The following is a 23,217-nucleotide window of genomic DNA, read 5'->3' as shown; positions in this document are numbered from 1 at the left end:
CAGAGCGCAGTCTGCAAAAACAAAGTGGTAAATATTAAAGCCAGATGCCTATCTAAATAAACTGGAATTATACCGAACTACAGTGATTTCAGGAGATAAGATAAGAATTCTAAGATGAAAAAGTGGCTCATATTATAAAAATCCTATGATATGAATTAGATTTACTGCTATAATCAAAAACCTTCCAGATTTATGAGTTCTAATTGTGGAGTGCCGCAAGTCTCAATTTTGGGACCTAATATATTTAATTTGTATATAAATGACATATTTAAAACATTTAACATATTAAAAATAATTTTATTTGCAGATGACACCAATATATTTTTCTCCATTGACAATTATAAAAAACGTATTACAACGATGAACACAGAGTTAAGTCAAATTAAATTATGGATGGATTCCAATAAGTTATCCCTAAATTTAAAAAAGACAAAAGCTATGTTTTTTGGTCATTATAAAAGAAATTCAAAACTTTCAATACTTGTTGATGGGGTCAAAATTGAGTGGGTTTCTAAAATCAGATTTTTTGGTATAATGATTGATGAAAAGCTGAGCTGGAAACCACACATCAGATACAATCCAAGGTCTCAGAAAGTGTTGCTTTAATCAATAAAGGGAAATACATTTTCAATCAAAAGGCTCTGTACACACTGTACTGCTCACTCATACTTCCATATCTGACATATTGTATTGAAATTTGGGGCAACAACTACCAAACGTTACTTCTTCCCCTTTTCAAATTGCAGTGCAGGGGGGTGCAGTGCCCAAATATTTACAGGTTTAAAAGGAATTATAAAGAATTTTTGCTTTCGTTGTATAAGGCTGACAGCACTGGGTGATCTTAAAAAAATTTAATAAAATGTTTATAGATATATGTATATATAATGTGTAGATAAATATGTACATAATGTGTATATGTATGTGTGTACATATGCATGTATATACATGTGTGTATGTATATATATATACAGAGGTGATATGTAATTTATTTTGCTATATGTAAATATTTGTTAAGCTCCGAGATCAAAGCAACCACATAATTTGTGAAGCTGTTATGAACAGGGGTGGGTTAATATAAGGTTTTTCTTCTTCCCACTCCTTTTCGAGAGATGTGCTTTTATTTTGTTTACAATGTACATGTAGTTAACATGATTTTTTTTTTTTCTCTTGGCACAAACTCGAAATAAAACCATTCAATCAATTCAATTAAAAAAAACTGTAAAAATAATGTCTGAAAACAGTATTTTTACTCAGTATTGGTGAGTACTCAAAATTAAATACTAGTACTCGATCTTGCAGTGGTATCAGTGTGTCTCTGTATGAGCATTCACACATTCAGGAGTCGTTCACAGGTCGTTCTTTCGTTCAGATGTAACAGGTTTGTGTCATAATCATCGTTGTTAATGTGACACAGGAGCAGAGACACTTTAACTTCAGTCACATCATCTGATGTTTAGAGACAAAAGGAAGAGACACAAATAAAAACAGTGTAATAAACAGACTCACCTGTGTGCTCTGTCCCTCTGATGTGTGTCCTGTCTGTCCATGTCTTATACATGTCCAGTCTCACTGTTTTATTGCCATAATGAAACATTCTAGACAAAGCTATAATATCTCCATGGAGACAAGCAGGCCATCCACCATAAAAGTTACACTGTGCAGCTTTAAGGAAGGAACCAACAACCTGCATAATGTGTAAAATACTCCAGCTGAGGCAGAGGACGTGACCAGGACTCACTCAAGATCTAGAGATGAGACCCTGCTCTTCTTCTGAAACCTGACCAACTTATATTACCGTACAACTCATATTTAGAAACGACAAACTCTTTTCAGTTTCATATATTTTTATTGCTATGTACAAACAAATAAAGGACTGTCATTTGGACAACAAATGTAAACATGTCTACTAACTTTGGCTAACAGTAAAAAGAAACAAGAAAATAAACATTTGCAAATTGTGTTTAGATTTACTTTCTCTAACCTCTGCTCTCAAATATAAATATATAAAATTAAAAGAGGGAGCTACAGTCAGATCTGCTCTCATTTGAGTGGAGTTTGCTTGGTATGTTTTTTAATCTGGCAATAGTTAATCCATGGACAATCCAACAATTTATCCATGAGTTTCACAGAAAACATAGGCCTTTGCCAGAGCGTTTAACTGTTCAAAACAACATATTCTTCTCAAACTCAAGCTCAAACCTGAACAGAGGCCGTCCATCTTTAACTGCACCAGTGGTTTTCAGTATTTACTCTTGATGGAGCTTTTAAATGAAGATTTATGTCCAAGAATCCACCGCCCTGATTATTTTTCATTGAACTTGCCCATATTGACATATTCATGGGGTCAGTGTATTTAATTGAAAAGATCCTTTATGTTTACGAGTCGTACTGGATATTATCAACTAGAGATCGATCGATACTGTTTTTTTCATGGCTGATGTCGATTGTTTAGAATCCAGAGAAACCGATGGCGGATGAGCTCTGCCGATCTTTTGGGGCCAATATGTTGGGTTGATTTTGATTATTTTCCTCAAATTATGTCATTTAAATTTATTACAAACTCCCCCCAAAGCCCCTTGTTTATACCACAGACCTATAAGAGAGCTGGGTAGTCACGTTTTGTGCAGTTATCTCTTTGTATTAAAGTGTTAATATATTTTTAGGTAGGAGTTCAACCAAAACAAAATGTCTCTGCTGGAGATGTAATACTGATAGCAGATACACTAAAAAGTCCAAATATTTGTCTATCTATGATCTATCTCTATGAGTAGCCAAAAATGACTAAGTAAGAGCTTACTTCAAAATATTATTACTCAAGTAAAAGTACAGAGTAGTGGTCCAGTGTTTGGAACAGCATTATAACATGACTTAAAGGTCACAAGAGTCAAATTTGTGTAAGATCGGACTTTAACTTAATCTTGCTAAAGTCACTGTTCACTTGTAGACTGAACTTTGGCACAAACAGATTTCTTCTATCAATAATATAAAAATCATAGTTATTTAAATGGATTATTGATTTTTATTTTTCTGTTTAGCATGATGTTCCACAGTTTATTTATTTTAGCAGAAGTGCTCTGTTCACTTGTATTTGTGTCTGTTGTTTGTTCCGGTTCCGTCCCCTGTGCCTGCAGCTCCTCTGTCTGCTCCTGAGGGTTTACTGGTTTTTGAGGACTGGGGTTCATATTCTCTCCTCCACTGGTGTCATCATGAGCCTCATTCTTGGTTTCCTGTTTCTCCTCCTCCTGTTTCTTCTCCTCCTCCTGTTTCTTCTCTTCCTCCCGTTTCTCCTCCTCCTCCTGTTTCTTCTCTTCCTCCCGTTTCTCCTCCTCCTCCTGTTTCTTCTCCTCCTCCTGTTTCTTCTCCTCCTTCTCCTTCACCTCCTTCTCCTTCACCTCCTCCTCTTGTATTTCCTTCTGTTGTTGCACCAGTTTTGTGAAATGCTTTATTTCTCCCTCCAGCTTCCCTTTCTTCTCACTGTTTTTTGAAAGAAGCTCCTCAATTTTAGACATTTCTGTGTCAACGTCTTTAAAAATGTCCTCAAACTCTTTAATTTGCTTCTTAATTTTTTCAATTTTCTCCTCTTTCCTAGGGTCAGGCCTCTTCTTCTTCTTCTTCTTCTCCATGTCAGTGCTGAGTTGATACTTGTATTTATTTAGTTTTTCTTTTAGATTTGTTAGAAACATCTTTGTTCCTGTTAGTTTCTCACTCAACTGTGCAGCAGACGTCTGCTCTTCTTTAATCTTCTCTAATTGCTCCTTGTTTTCAGCCTGTTTGTCGTCTCGTCTGTGGATTTTCTCATCTTCTTTTTCCCTCATGAATGACACACCTTCTTCACAGTCTTTAAGTTTGTTCTCCATAGTCTTGGTTTCTGTGGGAGAAGTCCATCAGTTTAAATCTGTGCTTTTTCTAAAACATTTCTATCAGTTCAGATCCATGTTCTCCACCTGACACAGAGCTCTACTTTGAGCTTTTTCTGCTTTCAGGTGAAGAGCTTGGATCAGTTCAGTTTGTGTCTCACATTTAAAGTGAAATAATATTAAGAGTAACTGTCAAATCTGAACTTACTGTTGATTTGAAACTTCCACACGGCAAAGGCAACAGCAGCAGCAACGAGACACAGCAGCAAACTAAAGAGGACCCAGGCCACAGAGCACGAGGGACAGGCCTCCAGGAATTCATCTGAACACAACAATATTCATGTCTCAGAACAGAGTCGGGTGTAAACAAAACCCTTGATCCAGTAAAGTCACTGTCAGGTGATACAGTTTGTCTATAGACTGAGATAAATGGACCATTTAAATCCATCAGACTCCCGTCTCTGAGCCTGAACACACACGTGTGTCAGAGTCTGCTTGTGTGATTGTTGATGTGTCCTGACCTGTGATGCTGAGCTGGGCCTCTCTGCTCTGGCCGCTCTCCTGTTGTCTCACTCTGCAGGTGAACGTGTTGCCGAGCCTCTGCTCCACACTCAGTCTGCTGCTCACACTGAACAGCTCCTCGCTCGCTCCTCTCTGAGCCTCAGTCCTGAGCAGAACCGTCCCCTCTGAGTCCAGCCACTCCAGCTCCGGCTCCGGGTACCAGCCCCTGGACTCACACCTCAGCACGGGAGACCCCGAGCGCTCTTTGATCAGGCTCATCGAGGGAGGGGCCACGGACACTGGAGACAGAGGAGCAGCAAAGAGCAGAGAGCAAGAGAAGTGAGGAGGAGGGAGGAAAACACAAAACACTCCTGACTCTTACTATTAGATTTCACAATTCAAATGTATTTCTCAAGAGAAAATTCTTGCATTTCTGATGAGAAGAACAATTACAGTTATGATACAGTAATCTAAAAAGAATAATGAGAATGCCCTCTTCTTTTATATGACATGACAATAATACAACTGTTACAATGCAAGATCTTTACAATTAAACTCAAAACACTCACCGACCAGTAGAGTGACCTCTGCTTCAGTATCAGTTTTTCACTGACTCTGACTCTGGTCAGACTCAGGGACATGTCCCCCTGCTGCAGTCGGCTCTCGGACACAGAGGTGCGGCCCAGGTACAGGGAGTTCTGGTCCATGAGGAGGTCCACACCGTCCTGGCGGATGTGGATGTAGCGCGGCGTCAGGTCGTGCCGTGACCACTCCACCACCATGTCCCTGAGGTCTTTAACAGGGTCCAACTGACAGGGCAGAGTGACATCACTGCCAACGGGCGCTATGATTGGCTGAGAGGGAACGACCAGTGTGTTCTGACCTGAGGAAATAAAAGTGGCATTACCACACTGTTGGGGGGAGGTGGCTGTAGTGGTTAAGCGTTTTCCCACAAACCCAAAGGTTGGTCGTTCCCACTTCCGACCAGGGCATATTATCATTATATCCTTGAGCAAAACACTTCACCCACCTCCCCTCTGTGTGACTGTGGTGTATCAGTTAATACTTAAAAGAGTTGAGTTGTTTACCACTGGTGACCAACTCAAACAGCCACATTTGTAACACACAGCCCCAGCACAGCTCCCACCAAAATGACTGAGACTTGACATGAATAACAGATAATGCATCAACAGTGACTTTAAGATACTCAAAGAACTGTCATTTAATTGTGTGCACATGTATTTTAACCTTTACTTACCCCAGCAAAAGTGAGTCTGCATGAGTAAAAACACAGAGAGCATCTCCACACCCATAGTGAAACTCTGAGAAAGAAGGAACAGTCACTGAAATGACCTCATGACACTGGATCTTATAGACCAACTGTTTAACTGCAGTGTTTAAGTAAATGAAAACTAAGACTACAAACAGTGTGATTGTGAACTTCCCAATCAGTGATCCAAATATTATCATCACTGGTGTAATTTACTCACATAAACACAGACTATAGCTAATAGGTTTTAGAATTGGAAATGTGGTTATAAATGAAAGTGAAAGTAAAAAAACCCAAACATATTAAATCAAAAAACAACTTTTAGCCTGTCTTTGTTTGAAACAGTCCCATCACAGTCACAGTGTGATGTTCACAAATCCATTTCACATGCACAAATGAGGGTCATTATAACGGCACTGTTTTCATCAGGACACAGCACTTTCTTTATGGGACATTTTTGGCTGCAGGAAAAAAAAACATAGCGACAATAGACTATTGATCATGTTAGAAAATCAAAAACTTAGCTACCTGTTATGTTTGAGGTTCAGTTCCTTCAGTTAAATGCAGTGTAGAGTCCACGAATCTCACAATCAGACTTTGATAGAGCCTCTCCTCTGGTTTATGGTTCTTTGTCCACTCCTCCAGACTGCACTTGTCTGGACTTTGTAGTGTTTATAGTCTACGATTTGGACCAGTGAAAAAAATGCTATTGTGTTGAGAAGGTGAGAGTTTAAATGACCGAATAAAAATGGGCATAGCATGGCACTGGAAAAATAATGTTTACTATCTCAAAAACAGGGAAGTTAACTACGAGTAAACATCACCCTCATTAGCAGGGCCGGCCCGAGGCTTTAAGGGCCCTAAGCTGAATTTGCCCTCACCACTTCAGAGCCACATATTCATATTTGACAACATTAACACATCATCACAACCACTGATAAAAAGACTGCAAATTCAGAGGCTCACAACAGCAATAACCACAAGTCTAACAGTATAAAACATGTGAGGAAGAGGGTCTGCCAAAGAAATCTTAAAATTCTGGACATTTCTTTCTTGATTTTCAGTGCATTTTAAAGTGTTCCAGTTGAGTAAAGTGAGTTTACCTATTCTTACCTAGTTTATCTATTCTTTACCTCATAAAATTGAATAGAGTAGTCAAACGATGTACTTAAGTGAGGGTACACTTACTTCAAAATCAAATCACTCTAGAAGTACAAAGTAGTGATCCAAGTTAGAGTTGCACAAGAGAAACAGCCTGGACATGACATCAGATTTAGAATCATCAGACCATTTGGACTGAACATTAAATAAGATTATTATTTTTATGTTTATTGTCAGGGTTTGGATGCTGTGATTTCACGTAAATGTGAATATTAATGAGCAGGATGCACAGATGCCAGTATCAGGTGACAGTACTCATACTCGTCAATGGGCTGCCGATACCAAGAGTCGATACCGCTGTATCTGTGCTGTCTCTAGTTTGATGCTCACAAATCATCTCTCACGGAGCAGTGAGGTCTGAGCTGAGGTCACCATAAAGATGCACATTCTCTGTTCTGTGATCATATGTGACTGTCACATATACAAATATTTACGACTCTAAAGGTTTTTATATTTCACAGAGGACATCAGCACAATGCTTGTGTTTATAATAGTAGCATGCTAATGCTGCTAAGTGCTGCTGGCAGATATTTGCTTGTGCTGCATTTAACTTATTATAATTGACAAACAATTTAGAGACTGAACAGAGCGAGTTCAGAGATTTTAAAAGAGGTACATGTGTCCATATGTGTGAAAGTGTGGCTGCAGTAAAAGTAACATAACACTCACTGTTATGCTAACAGTGTTATGCTAACCGTTAGCTCGTTAGCAGTTAGCTCAGAGCGCAGTCTGCAAAAACAAAGTGGTAAATATTAAAGCCAGATGCCTATCTAAATAAACTGGAATTATACCGAACTACAGTGATTTCAGGAGATAAGATAAGAATTCTAAGATGAAAAAGTGGCCTATATTATAAAAATCCTATGATATGAATTAGATTTACTGCTATAATCAAAAACCTTCCAGATTTATGAGTTCTAATTGTGGAGTGCCGCAAGTCTCAATTTTGGGACCTAATATATTTAATTTGTATATAAATGACATATTTAAAACATTTAACATATTAAAAATAATTTTATTTGCAGATGACACCAATATATTTTTCTCCAGTGACAATTATAAAAAACGTATTACAACGATGAACACAGAGTTAAGTCAAATTAAATTATGGATGGATTCCAATAAGTTATCCCTAAATTTAAAAAAGACAAAAGCTATGTTTTTTGGTCATTATAAAAGAAATTCAAAACTTTCAATACTTGTTGATGGGGTCAAAATTGAGTGGGTTTCTAAAATCAGATTTTTTGGTATAATGATTGATGAAAAGCTGAGCTGGAAACCACACATCAGATACAATCCAAGGTCTCAGAAAGTGTTGCTTTAATCAATAAAGGGAAATACATTTTCAATCAAAAGGCTCTGTACACACTGTACTGCTCACTCATACTTCCATATCTGACATATTGTATTGAAATTTGGGGCAACAACTACCAAACGTTACTTCTTCCCCTTTTCAAATTGCAGTGCAGGGGGGTGCAGTGCCCAAATATTTACAGGTTTAAAAGGAATTATAAAGAATTTTTGCTTTCGTTGTATAAGGCTGACAGCACTGGGTGATCTTAAAAAAATTTAATAAAATGTTTATAGATATATGTATATATAATGTGTAGATAAATATGTACATAATGTGTATATGTATGTGTGTACATATGCATGTATATACATGTGTGTATGTATATATATATACAGAGGTGATATGTAATTTATTTTGCTATATGTAAATATTTGTTAAGCTCCGAGATCAAAGCAACCACATAATTTGTGAAGCTGTTATGAACAGGGGTGGGTTAATATAAGGTTTTTCTTCTTCCCACTCCTTTTCGAGAGATGTGCTTTTATTTTGTTTACAATGTACATGTAGTTAACATGATTTTTTTTTTTTTCTCTTGGCACAAACTCGAAATAAAACCATTCAATCAATTCAATTAAAAAAAACTGTAAAAATAATGTCTGAAAACAGTATTTTTACTCAGTATTGGTGAGTACTCAAAATTAAATACTAGTACTCGATCTTGCAGTGGTATCAGTGTGTCTCTGTATGAGCATTCACACATTCAGGAGTCGTTCACAGGTCGTTCTTTCGTTCAGATGTAACAGGTTTGTGTCATAATCATCGTTGTTAATGTGACACAGGAGCAGAGACACTTTAACTTCAGTCACATCATCTGATGTTTAGAGACAAAAGGAAGAGACACAAATAAAAACAGTGTAATAAACAGACTCACCTGTGTGCTCTGTCCCTCTGATGTGTGTCCTGTCTGTCCATGTCTTATACATGTCCAGTCTCACTGTTTTATTGCCATAATGAAACATTCTAGACAAAGCTATAATATCTCCATGGAGACAAGCAGGCCATCCACCATAAAAGTTACACTGTGCAGCTTTAAGGAAGGAACCAACAACCTGCATAATGTGTAAAATACTCCAGCTGAGGCAGAGGACGTGACCAGGACTCACTCAAGATCTAGAGATGAGACCCTGCTCTTCTTCTGAAACCTGACCAACTTATATTACCGTACAACTCATATTTAGAAACGACAAACTCTTTTCAGTTTCATATATTTTTATTGCTATGTACAAACAAATAAAGGACTGTCATTTGGACAACAAATGTAAACATGTCTACTAACTTTGGCTAACAGTAAAAAGAAACAAGAAAATAAACATTTGCAAATTGTGTTTAGATTTACTTTCTCTAACCTCTGCTCTCAAATATAAATATATAAAATTAAAAGAGGGAGCTACAGTCAGATCTGCTCTCATTTGAGTGGAGTTTGCTTGGTATGTTTTTTAATCTGGCAATAGTTAATCCATGGACAATCCAACAATTTATCCATGAGTTTCACAGAAAACATAAGCCTTTGCCAGAGCGTTTAACTGTTCAAAACAACATATTCTTCTCAAACTCAAGCTCAAACCTGAACAGAGGCCGTCCATCTTTAACTGCACCAGTGGTTTTCAGTATTTACTCTTGATGGAGCTTTTAAATGAAGATTTATGTCCAAGAATCCACCGCCCTGATTATTTTTCATTGAACTTGCCCATATTGACATATTCATGGGGTCAGTGTATTTAATTGAAAAGATCCTTTATGTTTACGAGTCGTACTGGATATTATCAACTAGAGATCGATCGATACTGTTTTTTTCATGGCTGATGTCGATTACTTAGAATCCAGAGAAACCGATGGCGGATGAGCTCTGCCGATCTTTTGGGGCCAATATGTTGGGTTGATTTTGATTATTTTCCTCAAATTATGTCATTTAAATTTATTACAAACTCCCCCCAAAGCCCCTTGTTTATACCACAGACCTATAAGAGATCTGGGTAGTCACGTTTTGTGCAGTTATCTCTTTGTATTAAAGTGTTAATATATTTTTAGGTAGGAGTTCAACCAAAACAAAATGTCTCTGCTGGAGATGTAATACTGATAGCAGATACACTAAAAAGTCCAAATATTTGTCTATCTATGATCTATCTCTATGAGTAGCCAAAAATGACTAAGTAAGAGCTTACTTCAAAATATTATTACTCAAGTAAAAGTACAGAGTAGTGGTCCAGTGTTTGGAACAGCATTATAACATGACTTAAAGGTCGCAAGAGTCAAATTTGTGTAAGATCGGACTTTAACTTAATCTTGCTAAAGTCACTGTTCACTTGTAGACTGAACTTTGGCACAAACAGATTTCTTCTATCAATAATATAAAAATCATAGTTATTTAAATGGATTATTGATTTTTATTTTTCTGTTTAGCATGATGTTCCACAGTTTATTTATTTTAGCAGAAGTGCTCTGTTCACTTGTATTTGTGTCTGTTGTTTGTTCCGGTTCCGTCCCCTGTGCCTGCAGCTCCTCTGTCTGCTCCTGAGGGTTTACTGGTTTTTGAGGACTGGGGTTCATATTCTCTCCTCCACTGGTGTCATCATGAGCCTCATTCTTGGTTTCCTGTTTCTCCTCCTCCTGTTTCTTCTCCTCCTCCTGTTTCTTCTCTTCCTCCCGTTTCTCCTCCTCCTCCTGTTTCTTCTCCTCCTCCTGTTTCTTCTCCTCCTTCTCCTTCACCTCCTTCTCCTTCACCTCCTCCTCTTGTATTTCCTTCTGTTGTTGCACCAGTTTTGTGAAATGCTTTATTTCTCCCTCCAGCTTCCCTTTCTTCTCACTGTTTTTTGAAAGAAGCTCCTCAATTTTAGACATTTCTGTGTCAACGTCTTTAAAAATGTCCTCAAACTCTTTAATTTGCTTCTTAATTTTTTCAATTTTCTCCTCTTTCCTAGGGTCAGGCCTCTTCTTCTTCTTCTTCTTCTCCATGTCAGTGCTGAGTTGATACTTGTATTTATTTAGTTTTTCTTTTAGATTTGTTAGAAACATCTTTGTTCCTGTTAGTTTCTCACTCAACTGTGCAGCAGACGTCTGCTCTTCTTTAATCTTCTCTAATTGCTCCTTGTTTTCAGCCTGTTTGTCGTCTCGTCTGTGGATTTTCTCATCTTCTTTTTCCCTCATGAATGACACACCTTCTTCACAGTCTTTAAGTTTGTTCTCCATAGTCTTGGTTTCTGTGGGAGAAGTCCATCAGTTTAAATCTGTGCTTTTTCTAAAACATTTCTATCAGTTCAGATCCATGTTCTCCACCTGACACAGAGCTCTACTTTGAGCTTTTTCTGCTTTCAGGTGAAGAGCTTGGATCAGTTCAGTTTGTGTCTCACATTTAAAGTGAAATAATATTAAGAGTAACTGTCAAATCTGAACTTACTGTTGATTTGAAACTTCCACACGGCAAAGGCAACAGCAGCAGCAACGAGACACAGCAGCAAACTAAAGAGGACCCAGGCCACAGAGCACGAGGGACAGGCCTCCAGGAATTCATCTGAACACAACAATATTCATGTCTCAGAACAGAGTCGGGTGTAAACAAAACCCTTGATCCAGTAAAGTCACTGTCAGGTGATACAGTTTGTCTATAGACTGAGATAAATGGACCATTTAAATCCATCAGACTCCCGTCTCTGAGCCTGAACACACACGTGTGTCAGAGTCTGCTTGTGTGATTGTTGATGTGTCCTGACCTGTGATGCTGAGCTGGGCCTCTCTGCTCTGGCCGCTCTCCTGTTGTCTCACTCTGCAGGTGAACGTGTTGCCGAGCCTCTGCTCCACACTCAGTCTGCTGCTCACACTGAACAGCTCCTCGCTCGCTCCTCTCTGAGCCTCAGTCCTGAGCAGAACCGTCCCCTCTGAGTCCAGCCACTCCAGCTCCGGCTCCGGGTACCAGCCCCTGGACTCACACCTCAGCACGGGAGACCCCGAGCGCTCTTTGATCAGGCTCATCGAGGGAGGGGCCACGGACACTGGAGACAGAGGAGCAGCAAAGAGCAGAGAGCAAGAGAAGTGAGGAGGAGGGAGGAAAACACAAAAACACTCCTGACTCTTACTATTAGATTTCACAATTCAAATGTATTTCTCAAGAGAAAATTCTTGCATTTCTGATGAGAAGAACAATTACAGTTATGATACAGTAATCTAAAAAGAATAATGAGAATGCCCTCTTCTTTTATATGACATGACAATAATACAACTGTTACAATGCAAGATCTTTACAATTAAACTCAAAACACTCACCGACCAGTAGAGTGACCTCTGCTTCAGTATCAGTTTTTCACTGACTCTGACTCTGGTCAGACTCAGGGACATGTCCCCCTGCTGCAGTCGGCTCTCGGACACAGAGGTGCGGCCCAGGTACAGGGAGTTCTGGTCTATGAGGAAGTCCAGACCGTCCCGGCGGATGTGGATGTAGCGCGGCGTCAGGTCGTGCCGTGACCACTCCACCACCATGTCCCTGAGGTCTTTAACAGGGTCCAACTGACAGGGCAGAGTGACATCACTGCCAACGGGCGCTATGATTGGCTGAGAGGGAACGACCAGTGTGTCCTGACCTGAGGAAATAAAAGTGGCATTACCACACTGTTGGGGGGAGGTGGCTGTAGTGGTTAAGCGTTTTCCCACAAACCCAAATGTTGGTCCTTCCCACTTCCGACCAGGGCATATTATCATTATATCCTTGAGCAAAACACTTCACCCACCTCCCCTCTGTGTGACTGTGGTGTATCAGTTAATACTTAAAAGAGTTGAGTTGTTTACCACTGGTGACCAACTCAAACAGCCACATTTGTAACACACAGCCCCAGCACAGCTCCCACCAAAATGACTGAGACTTGACATGAATAACAGATAATGCATCAACAGTGACTTTAAGATACTCAAAGAACTGTCATTTAATTGTGTGCACATGTATTTTAACCTTTACTTACCCCAGCAAAAGTGAGTCTGCATGAGTAAAAACACAGAGAGCATCTCCACACCCATAGTGAAACTCTGAGAAAGAAGGAACAGTCACTGAAATGACCTCATGACACTGGATCTTATAGACCAACTGTTTAACTGCAGTGATGAAGTAAATGAAAACTAAGACTACAAACAGTGTGATTGTGAACTTCCCAATCAGTGATCCAAATATTATCATCACTGGTGTAATTTACTCACATAAACATAGATTATAGAAATGGAAACGTGACTATAAATGAAAGTGAAAGTAAAAGAAAAAAACAATAACTTAAATCAAAAACAACTTTTAGCCTATGTTTGACTGAAACAATCCCATCACAGTCACAGTGTGATGTTCACAAATCCATTTTATATTTTACATGCACATATGAGGGTCATTATAACGGCACTGTTTGCATCAGGGCGGGACATTTTCTTTAAGGGCTATTTTTGGCGGCAGAAAAAAACGACATAGCTGCAGTAGGCTAGTAAAAAATCATAAACGTTGCTACCTGTTTTGTTTGAGGTCAGATTCCTTCAGTTAAGTGCAGTGCAAAGTCCACGGATCTCAGGATCAGACTCTGACAGCGCCTCGCCCCTGGTTTATGGTCCTTTGGCCACTCCTCCAGACAAACTGCAGTGGTCTGGACTTTGTAGTGTTTCATTTTTATTTTGACTCTTTTGACCTCAGCCCCTGGAACAACGGATGGAAAATAAACTTTGGCTTTAATGTTTGTTTATTTTCATGCTGAATCATGTCTTTTCATTAACATGTATTATCCCAATCAAATAAATAAATAAATAAAAAGTCTAAGTTTTGGACCAGTGAAAAAAATGTGATTATTTTGAGAAAGTGAGAGTTTAAATAATCAATAAAAATGTGCATATTATGTGTCACCCAGGTCTAAATCACACTAAACTGCGGACAGATATAAGACAATTCTATTATTTCGTGTCAGTGAATGCACCACGTGATGACGTTTCAGTCATGTGACCACCTCGACCAATCACGTGCTTAGTATCGCCCCACGCTGTGCAGATGCTCCTCCCCCTGAGGAGCTGGAGTAAAGTGACAGGACAGTGCGCAGGAGTCACACAAACCGCTATTTGTGATATTAAATAGTGTTATCCGTGTCCTAAAACTTCGCTTCATGTTGTAAACTTTTAGGAGCCGTAAACAGCGCCACTGACGCCGGGTATAGACGACTGAGACCAACATAAACGAGGAGTTTAGTGAGTCTGTTTGTAGCATCAGCATCACAAAACTCTGCTGCACGTTTCTCCTGTCAGTTTATCACGGTGCGCTGTGATGCTAATGCAGCTAATTTATATGTGTATAAGTTTATAAGACAGTGTAGAGTTTTGTTTGTTGTCCTCGGCCAAAGCAATTTAAGTGACTGCATATTCCTAAACAGCTGTTTGAGATTCTGAAATTAACAAGATCTGGGACAGATGCTCTGTACCTTTTTATCCCTAAACACCTTATGCTTAGAGCTAAACATGCTCAGATAAAACGTATATATTGAAATTAGTAGCAGTAGCACTAGGAGTAGTAGTAGCAGCAGTAGTAGCAGTACTGCATTTATTCAATGCACTGTAGTATTGAGCCATTTGTGAACTGTCTGTTTTATTGTTGTAGAGATAAAAGTACATGTGAAATAACACACTGTATAATGGGCCTGTTCTACTACTCCACAACACAGACAAGAATCCTCTATGAACAACTAGCATTTCATTGTATTTATAAAAAAAAAATATTTTATTAGTGGATGTAAAAGGAACACTGTGTAACTTTTCTGATGGTTGGATCTGGCATCATGTCTCCATGGAGACTATATGGCTTTGCCTGATGTTCCACTGTGGCATTAAACTTATTCATATTGAATATGTTCAATTACAGGTGTTTGTAAGAATGTGTTTTCATGATCTTTTTAGGAACAAAATTAATTTAAACAGTGAGCGGGGTTGCCTCTCCACAGATCTGACCTGTAACTTGTCCTGTTTGCGTTGCCTGGGTGAGATGTTTATTGCCATAATGGAACATTCTAGACAAAGCAATAATATCTCCATGGAGACAAGCAGGCCCTCCCCCACAAAAGTTACACTGTGCAGCTTTAAGGAAGGAACCCACAAGCTGCATAATGTGTAAAATACTCCAGCTGAGGCAGAGGACGTGACCAGGACTCACTCAAGATCTAGAGATGAGACTCTGCTCTGCTCCTGACAGGCTGCCCCAGCAGCAGCACTGAAGGATGGGTCAAATGCAGAGGGTAAAGTGAATCTTACCTTATTAAACCAAAGGGACATAGTCCGTCCATCCTGCAGTGTCACTGGAGTTAAACCTGTGAGGACCAGTGTGGACGAGCGCAGTGCTGCCTCTGAGGACCTGTGTCCAACATGCAGCTCCGTCAGACTTTAGATCACATGTGTCAAACTCAAGGCCCAGGGGCCAAATGCGGCCCGCCATGTCATTTTATGTGGCCCGCGACAAGGTAAATTTAAATGTATGACTGTCTTAAAATGTCAGTTTATCAGGAGTTACGCAGTTACACAGACATGTTTTTTATATCTTTGCAAACTTAGAGCGAACCATTTTGCTGATGTGGCCCTCGGTGAAATTGAGTTTGACAGCCCTGCTTTAGATGATCAAAGTCTGACCAGGATAATTGTCAACATAGTATATTTTAATTGTAATTCAATATGTTTTGTAGTGTTTGTATTTGCAGTGAAACAGATAAACAAACATGACATGATGATTTATGCATATTTAGAAACGACAAACTCTTTTCAGTTTCATATATTTTTATTGCTATGTACAAACAAAGAAAGGACTGTCATTTGGACAACAATTGTAAACATAACTTTAGCTAAAAGTAAAACTAAAAAACAAAAAAAATAAAAATTTGCTAATTATTTTTGTTTTGATTCACTTTCTCTAACCTCTGCTCTCAAATATAAATATATAAAATTAAAAGAGGGAGCTACAGTCAGATCTGCTCTTATTGAGTGGAGTTTGCTTGGTATGTTTTTTAATCTGGCAAAAGTTAATCCATGGACAATCCAACAATTTATCCATGAGTTTCACAGAAAACATAAGCCTTTGCCAGAGCGTTTAACTGTTCAAAACTAAATATTCTTCTTTTGATCAGTGAAAAGTCCTCACGATGTTGCTCATAAACATGAAGCTCAAACCTGAACAGAGGCCGTCCATCTTTAACTGCACCAGTGGTTTTCAGTATTTACTTTTGATGGAGCTTTTAAATGAAGATTTATATCCAAGAATCCACCACCCTGATTATTTTTCCTTGAACGTGCCCATATTGACATATTCAGGGGGTCAGTGTATTTAATTGAAAAGATCCTTTATGTTTACGAGTCGTACTGGATATTAATCAACTAGAGATCGATCGATACTGTTTTTTTCATGGCCGATGTCGATTATCCAGAGAAACCGATGGCGGATGAGCTCTGCCGATCTTTTGGGACCAATACGTTGGGTTGATTTTTTTTCTCAAATTATGTCATTTAAATTTATTACAAACTCCCCCCAAAGCCCCTTTTTTATACCACAGACCTATAAGAGAGCTGTGTAGTCACGTTTTGTGCAGTTATCTCTTTGTATTAAAGTGTTAATATATTTTTAGGTAGGAGATCAACCAAAACAAAATGTCTCTGCTGGAGATGTAATACTGATAGCAGATACACTAAAAAGTCAATATATTTGTCTATCTCTATGATCAACCCTGCGTGGAGGTGAGTAGCCAAAAATGACTAAGTAAGAGCTTACTTCAAAATATTATTACTCAAGTAAAAGTACAGAGTAGTGGTCCAATGTTTGGAACAGCATTATAACATGACTTAAAGGTCACAAGAGTCAAATTTGTGTAAGATCGGACTTTAACTTAATCTTGCTAAAGTCACTGTTCACTTGTAGACTGAACTTTGGCGTAAACAGATTTCTTCTAACAATAATATAAAAATCATAGTTATTTAGATGTATTATTAATTTTTTTTTTTTTTTTTTGTTTGACTTGATGCCCCACCGTTTTTCTTCTTTAGCAGAAGTGCTCTGTTCACTTGTATTTGTGTCTGTTGTTTGTTCCGGTTCCGTCCCCTGTGCCTGCTGCTCCTCTGTCTGCTCCTGAGGGTTTACTGGTTTTTGAGGACTGGGGTTCATATTCTCTCCTCCACTGGTGTCATCATGAGCCTCATTCTTGGTTTCCTGTTTCTCCTCCTCCTTTTTCTTCTCCTCCTCCTGTTTCTTCTCCTCCTCCCATTTCTTCTCCTCCTCCTGTTTCTTCTCCTCCTCCTGTTTCTTCTCCTCCTCCTCCTTCACCTCCTTCTCCTTCACCTCCTCCTCTTGTAATTCCTTCTGTTGTTGCACCAGTTTTGTGAAATGCTTTACTTCTGCCTCCAGCTTCCCTTTCTTCTCACTGTTTTTTGAAAGAAGCTTCTCCATTTTAGACATTTCTGTGTCAACATTTTTAATAATGTCCTCAAACTCTACAATTTGATTCTGCATTTTTTTAATTTTCTCCTCTTTCCTAGGGTCAGACATCATCTTCTTCTTCTTCTTCTTCTTCTTCTTCTCCTTCTCCTCCTTCTTCTTCTCCTTCTCCTTCATGTCAGTGCTGAGTTGATACTTGTATTGATTTAGTTTTTCTTTTAGCTTCATTAGAAACTCCTTTGTTCCTGTTAGTTCCTCACTCAACTGTGCAGCAGACGTCTGCTCTTCTTTAATCTTCTCTAATTGCTCCTTGTATTCAGTCAGTTTGTCGTCTCCTCTGTGTTTGTCGTCTCCTCTGTGTTTGTCGTCTCCTCTGTGTTTGTCGTCTCCTCTGTGTTTGTCGTCTCCTCTGTGTTTGTCGTCTCCTCTGTCGATTTTCTCATCTTCTTTTTCCCTCATCATTGGCACACCTTCTTCACAATCTTTAAGTTTGTTCTCCATAGTCTTGGTTTCTGTGGGAGAAGTCCATCAGTTTAAATCTGTGCTTTTCCTAAAACATTTCTATCAGTTCAGATCCATGTTCTCCACCTGACACAGAGCTCTACTTTGAGATTTTTCTTCTTTCAGGTGAAGAGCTTGGATCAGTTCAGTTTGTGTCTCACATTTAAAGTGAAATAATATTAAGAGTAACTGTCAAATCTGAACTTACTGTTGATTTGAAACTTCCACACGGCAAAGGCAACAGCAGCAGCAACGAGACACAGCAGCAAACTAAAGAGGACCCAGGCCACAGAGCACGAGGGACAGGCCTCCAGGAATTCATCTGAACACAACAATATTCATGTCTCAGAACAGAGTCGGGTGTAAACAAAACCCTTGATCCAGTAAAGTCACTGTCAGGTGATACAGTTTGTCTATAGACTGAGATAAATGGACCATTTAAATCCATCAGACTCCCGTCTCTGAGCCTGAACACACACGTGTGTCAGAGTCTGCTTGTGTGATTGTTGATGTGTCCTGACCTGTGATGCTGAGCTGGGCCTCTCTGCTCTGGCCGCTCTCCTGTTGTCTCACTCTGCAGGTGAACGTGTTGCCGAGCCTCTGCTCCACACTCAGTCTGCTGCTCACACTGAACAGCTCCTCGCTCGCTCCTCTCTGAGCCTCAGTCCTGAGCAGAACCGTCCCCTCTGAGTCCAGCCACTCCAGCTCCGGCTCCGGGTACCAGCCCCTGGACTCACACCTCAGCACGGGAGACCCCGAGCGCTCTTTGATCAGGCTCATCGAGGGAGGGGCTACGGACACTGGAGACAGAGGAGCAGCAAAGAGCAGAGAGCAAGAGAAGTGAGGAGGAGGGAGGAAAACACAAAAACACTCCTGAGTCTTACTATTAGATTTCACAATTCAGATGTAATTCTCAAGAGCAGATACTTGCATTTCTGATGAGAAGAACAATTACAGTTATGATACAACAATCTAAAAAGAATAATGAGAATGTATTGTCCAATGAAAATGTACATTGTCATATTTTTGGAGCGTGTTCTCATTTGCTAATGTTAATAACAGGTTTTACTAAACAGGACACAGGACACAGCCCCAAACACTTTTATACTTTATCAACATCACCCTCTTCTTTTATAAAACATAACAAGAAAACAACTGTTACAGAGCAAGATGTTTAAAATTAAACTTGTTCAAAACACTCACCGACCAGTAGAGTGACCTCTGCTTTGACATTAACCAGGGGGATGTAACAGCTGTACTTGCCCCTGTCACTGGCCCTGACTCTGGTCAGACTCAGGGACATGTCCCCCTGCTGCAGTCGGCTCTCGGACACAGAGGTGCGGCCCAGGTACAGGGAGTTCTGGTCTATGAGGAAGTCCAGACCGTCACGGCGGATGTGGATGTAGCGCGGCGTCAGGTCGTGCCGTGACCACTCCACCACCATGTCCCTGAGGTCTTTAACAGGGTCCAACTGACAGGGCAGAGTGACATCACTGCCAACGGGCGCTATGATTGGCTGAGAGGGAACGATCAGTGTGTTCAGACCTGAGGAAATAAAAGTGGCATTACCACACTGTTGGGGGGAGGTGGCTGTAGTGGTTAAGCGTTCACCCACAAACCCAAAGGTTGGTCCTTCCCACTTCCGACCAGGGCATATTATCATTATATCCTTGAGCAAAACACTTCACCCACCTCCCCTCTGTGTGACTGTGGTGTATCAGTTAATACTTAAAAGAGTTGAGTTGTTTACCACTGGTGACCAACTCAAACAGCCACATTTGTAACACACAGCCCCAGCACAGCTCCCACCAAAATGACTGAGACTTGACATGAATAACAGATAATGCATCAACAGTGACTTTAAGATACTCAAAGAACTGTCATTTAATTGTGTGCACATGTATTTTAACCTTTACTTACCCCAGCAAAAGTGAGTCTGCATGAGTAAAAACACAGAGAGCATCTCCACACCCATAGTGAAACTCTGAGAAAGAAGGAACAGTCACTGAAATGACCTCATGACACTGGATCTTATAGACCAACTGTTTAACTGCAGTGATGAAGTAAATGAAAACTAAGACTACAAACTGTGTGATTGTGAACTTCCCAATCAGTGATCCAAATATTATCATCACTGGTGTAATTTACTCACATAAACAGACTATAGGTCTACTCAGGTTTAGAAATGGAAATGTGGCTATAAATGAAAGTGAAAGTAAAACAAACAAACAAAACATATTAAATCAAAAAACAACTTTTAGCCTATGTTTGGTTGAAACAATCCCATCACAGTCACAGTGTGATGTTCACAAGTCCGTGGTAAATGCACAAGCGAGGATCATTATAATGGCACTGCTTTCATCAGGACACAGCACTTTCTTTATGGGACATTTTTGACTGCAGAAACAAACAACATAGCTACAGTAGACTATTGATCGTGTTAGAAAATAAAAATCTTAGTTACCTGTTGTGTTTGAGGTTCAGTTCCTTCAGTTAAGTGCAGTGTAGAGTCCACGAATCTCATGATCAGACTTTTGATAGAGCCTCTCCCCTGGTTTATGGTCCTTTGTCCACTCCTCCAGACTGCACTTGGCTGGACTTTGAAGTGTTTATCATCTAAGCTTTGGACCAGTGAAAAAAAACGCTATTGTGTTGAGAAGGTGAGAGTTTAAATGACCGAATAAAAAAATGGGCATAGCATGGCACTGGAAAAATAATGTTTACTATCTCAAAAACAGGGAAGTTAACTATGAGTAAACATCACCCTCATTAGCAGGGCCGGCCCGAGGCTTTAAGGGCCCTAAGCTGAATTTGCCCTCACCACTTCAGAGCCACATATTCATATTTGACAACATTAACACATCATCACAACCACTGATAAAAAGACTGCAAATTCAGAGGCTCACAACAGCAATAACCACAAGTCTAACAGTATAAAACATGTGAGGAAGAGGGTCTGCCAAAGAAATCTTAAAATTCTGGACATTTTTTTCTTGATTTTCAGTGCATTTTAAAGTGATCCAGTTGAGTAAAGTGAGTTTACTTCTTTTCTTTACCTCATGAAATTGAATAGAGTAGTCAAACGATGTACTTAAGCGAGGGTACACTTACTTCAAAATCATATCACTCTAGAAGTACAAAGTAGTAATTCAAGTTTAGAGTTTCATAAGAGAAACAGCCTGGACATAACATCAGATTTACACATGAAATATACAAATAAAATAGTTTTTTAAAGCTCACAGAGGATATCAGCACAATGCTTGTGTTTACTATAGTAGCATGCTAACGCTGTTAAGTGCTGCTGGAAAATATTTGATTGTGCTGTATTTAACTTATTATAATTGACAGAGACTGAATAGAGCAGTTCAGAGCTTTTTAAAGACGTACAGCCTGTCCATATGTGTAAAAATGTGGCCCTGGTCAAAGTAAGAAACACTCACTGTTATGCTAACAGTGTTATGCTAACAGTGGCTCATTAGCAGTTAGCTCGGAGCAAAAACAAAGTGGTAAATATTAAAGCCAGGTGCTTCTCTAAATAAATTATACTGGAATTATACTGAACTGCAGTGATGTCCGGAGATAACATAAGAATTCTAAGATGAGTGGCTATAAAATCCTAAAACTCTGTGATATGAATTAGATTTACTACTATAATCAAAAACCTGTAAAAAATAATGTCTGAAAACAGTATTTTTACTCAGTATTGGTGAGTACTCAAAATTAAATACTAGTACTCGTTCTTGCAGTGGTATCAGTGTGTCTCTGTATGAGCATTCACACATTCAGGAGTCGTTCACAGGTCGTTCTTTCGTTTAGCAGATGTAACAGAGATTTATGTCAGAATCAGTGTTAATGTGACACAGGAGCAGAGACACTTTAATGTTTAGAGACAAAAGGACGAGACACAACTAAAAACAGCCAGTGTAATAAACAGACTCACCTGTGTCCTCTGTCCCTCTGATGTGTGTCCTCTTTCCTCTGTCCCTCTGAGGTGTGTCCTGTCTGTCCTCTGTCCCTCTGAGGTGTGTCCTGTCTGTCCTCTGTCCCTCTGAGGTGTGTCCTGTCCGTCAAACTGGCGGATGATACCACCCTCATCGGACTCATCTCAGACAGCGATGAGTCTGCCTACAGGAGGGAGGTGGACCGGCTGGTGTCCTGGTGCAGCAGCAACAACCTGGAGCTCAACGCCCAGAAGTCACAGCCCCCCTGCCTCCCCTCACCCTGACAGACTCCCCCATCACCACTGTGGACTCTTTCCGCTTCCTGGGCACCTGCATCACCCAGGATCTCAAGTGGGAGCCGACCATCAGCTCCCTCATCAAGAAAGCCCAGCAGAGGATGTTCCACCTGCAGCAGCTGAGGAAACTCAAGCTGCCGGTCCAGATGATGGTGCAGTTTTACACTTCCATCACTGAGTCCATCCTCACCTCCTCCATCACTGTGTGGTTCACTGGGGCCACTGCCAGGGACAGACAGAGACTGCAGCGCATTGTGCCTCTGCTGAGAAGGTGATTGGCTGCAGCCTTCCATCTCTACAGGACCTGTACGTCTCCAGGACTCGGGGGGGGGGGGGGGGGCAGCTGACACTTCTCACCCTGGACATGGACTATTTGAGCCACTTCCCTCTGGCAGGAGGCTACGGTCCATTGGGACCAGAACCTCTCGCCATAAGAACAGTTTCTTCGCTGCAGTTTGTCTCATGGACACTTTATAATATCTGCACTAAACTGGACACTTTATAACACCGGTCACTTTAATAAGCCATGTCTGTTGTTCTGATGCTGCTGTTGTTTATATTTTCTACCTATAAGTATTTTATTTTATTTTTTAAGCATATCTTTTTTTTAACTTTGTGCATGCCCTTATCTGTATTTGTATTTATTCAGTGTTTTATGTTGCACTTTATCACCGAAGTAAGTTCCTAGTTTGTGAACAGTGTTCACAAAGGATGGCAATAAAAGTCTTGTGATTCTGATTCTGAGGTGTGTCCTGTTTGTCCTCTGTCCCTCTGAGGTGTGTCCTGTTTGTCCTCTGTCCCTCTGAGGTGTGTCCTGTTTGTCCTCTGTCCCTCTGAGGTGTGTCCTGTCTGTCCTCTGTCCCTCTGAGGTGTCCTTTGTCCTCTGTCCCTCTGATGTGTCCTCTGTCCCTCTGAGGTGTGTCCTGTCTG

At 40.0% G+C, this 23,217-nt stretch overlaps 3 protein-coding genes across 3 annotated transcripts; all 3 read right to left on the bottom strand.

Moving 5' to 3' along the window:
- Nucleotides 1-2,067: 2,067 nt before the first annotated feature.
- LOC117386671 (golgin subfamily A member 6-like protein 25) lies at nt 2,068-4,955 on the bottom strand. The gene is made up of 4 exons (XM_055228843.1): nt 4,928-4,955; nt 4,379-4,657; nt 4,066-4,179; nt 2,068-3,868 (listed from the first exon to the last, which is right to left on the bottom strand). Exons 2-4 carry the CDS (start codon nt 4,635-4,637, stop codon nt 2,997-2,999), a joined length of 1,245 nt encoding a protein of 414 aa, XP_055084818.1. The 5' UTR covers nt 4,638-4,657; nt 4,928-4,955; the 3' UTR covers nt 2,068-2,996.
- Nucleotides 4,956-4,957: 2 nt separating this feature from the next.
- On the bottom strand, nt 4,958-6,232 carry LOC129457135 (butyrophilin subfamily 3 member A2-like; the record flags this gene model as incomplete). Its single annotated transcript, XM_055229229.1, has 3 exons — nt 6,157-6,232; nt 5,617-5,680; nt 4,958-5,241 (listed from the first exon to the last, which is right to left on the bottom strand). Coding segments are annotated over exons 2-3 (339 nt in total), but the record flags the coding sequence as incomplete, so codon positions are not given.
- Nucleotides 6,233-10,504: 4,272 nt separating this feature from the next.
- LOC117386670 (butyrophilin subfamily 2 member A1-like) lies at nt 10,505-20,599 on the bottom strand. Its single transcript, XM_055229228.1, has 6 exons — nt 20,515-20,599; nt 19,971-20,034; nt 19,254-19,595; nt 11,851-12,129; nt 11,538-11,651; nt 10,505-11,340 (listed from the first exon to the last, which is right to left on the bottom strand). Exons 1-6 carry the CDS (start codon nt 20,572-20,574, stop codon nt 10,505-10,507), a joined length of 1,695 nt encoding a protein of 564 aa, XP_055085203.1. The 5' UTR covers nt 20,575-20,599.
- Nucleotides 20,600-23,217: the final 2,618 nt, after the last annotated feature.

Source organism: Periophthalmus magnuspinnatus, chromosome 18 (assembly GCF_009829125.3).
Source record: "Periophthalmus magnuspinnatus isolate fPerMag1 chromosome 18, fPerMag1.2.pri, whole genome shotgun sequence".
Classification (NCBI taxonomy): Eukaryota; Metazoa; Chordata; class Actinopteri; order Gobiiformes; family Gobiidae; genus Periophthalmus; species Periophthalmus magnuspinnatus.
This window is presented reverse-complemented; position numbering and strand designations above follow the sequence as displayed.

Bases quoted from the DNA above. Each gene is read 5' to 3' on its own strand.
- LOC117386671 (XM_055228843.1), bottom strand. From the start codon at position 4,637: ATGAGCCTGATCAAAGAGCGCTCGGGGTCTCCCGTGCTGAGGTGTGAG. The intron at 4,180-4,378 runs GTCAGGACACAT...TGTTGTGTTCAG, and splicing joins GGCCCAGCTCAGCATCACAG to ATGAATTCCTGGAGGCCTGT. The intron at 3,869-4,065 runs GTAAGTTCAGAT...CTTCTCCCACAG, and splicing joins GTGGAAGTTTCAAATCAACA to AAACCAAGACTATGGAGAAC.
- LOC117386670 (XM_055229228.1), bottom strand. From the start codon at position 20,574: ATGAGATTCGTGGACTCTACACTGCACTTAACTGAAGGAACTGAACCT. The intron at 19,596-19,970 runs GTAAGTAAAGGT...TTATTTCCTCAG, and splicing joins GCAGACTCACTTTTGCTGGG to GTCTGAACACACTGATCGTT. The intron at 11,652-11,850 runs GTCAGGACACAT...TGTTGTGTTCAG, and splicing joins GGCCCAGCTCAGCATCACAG to ATGAATTCCTGGAGGCCTGT.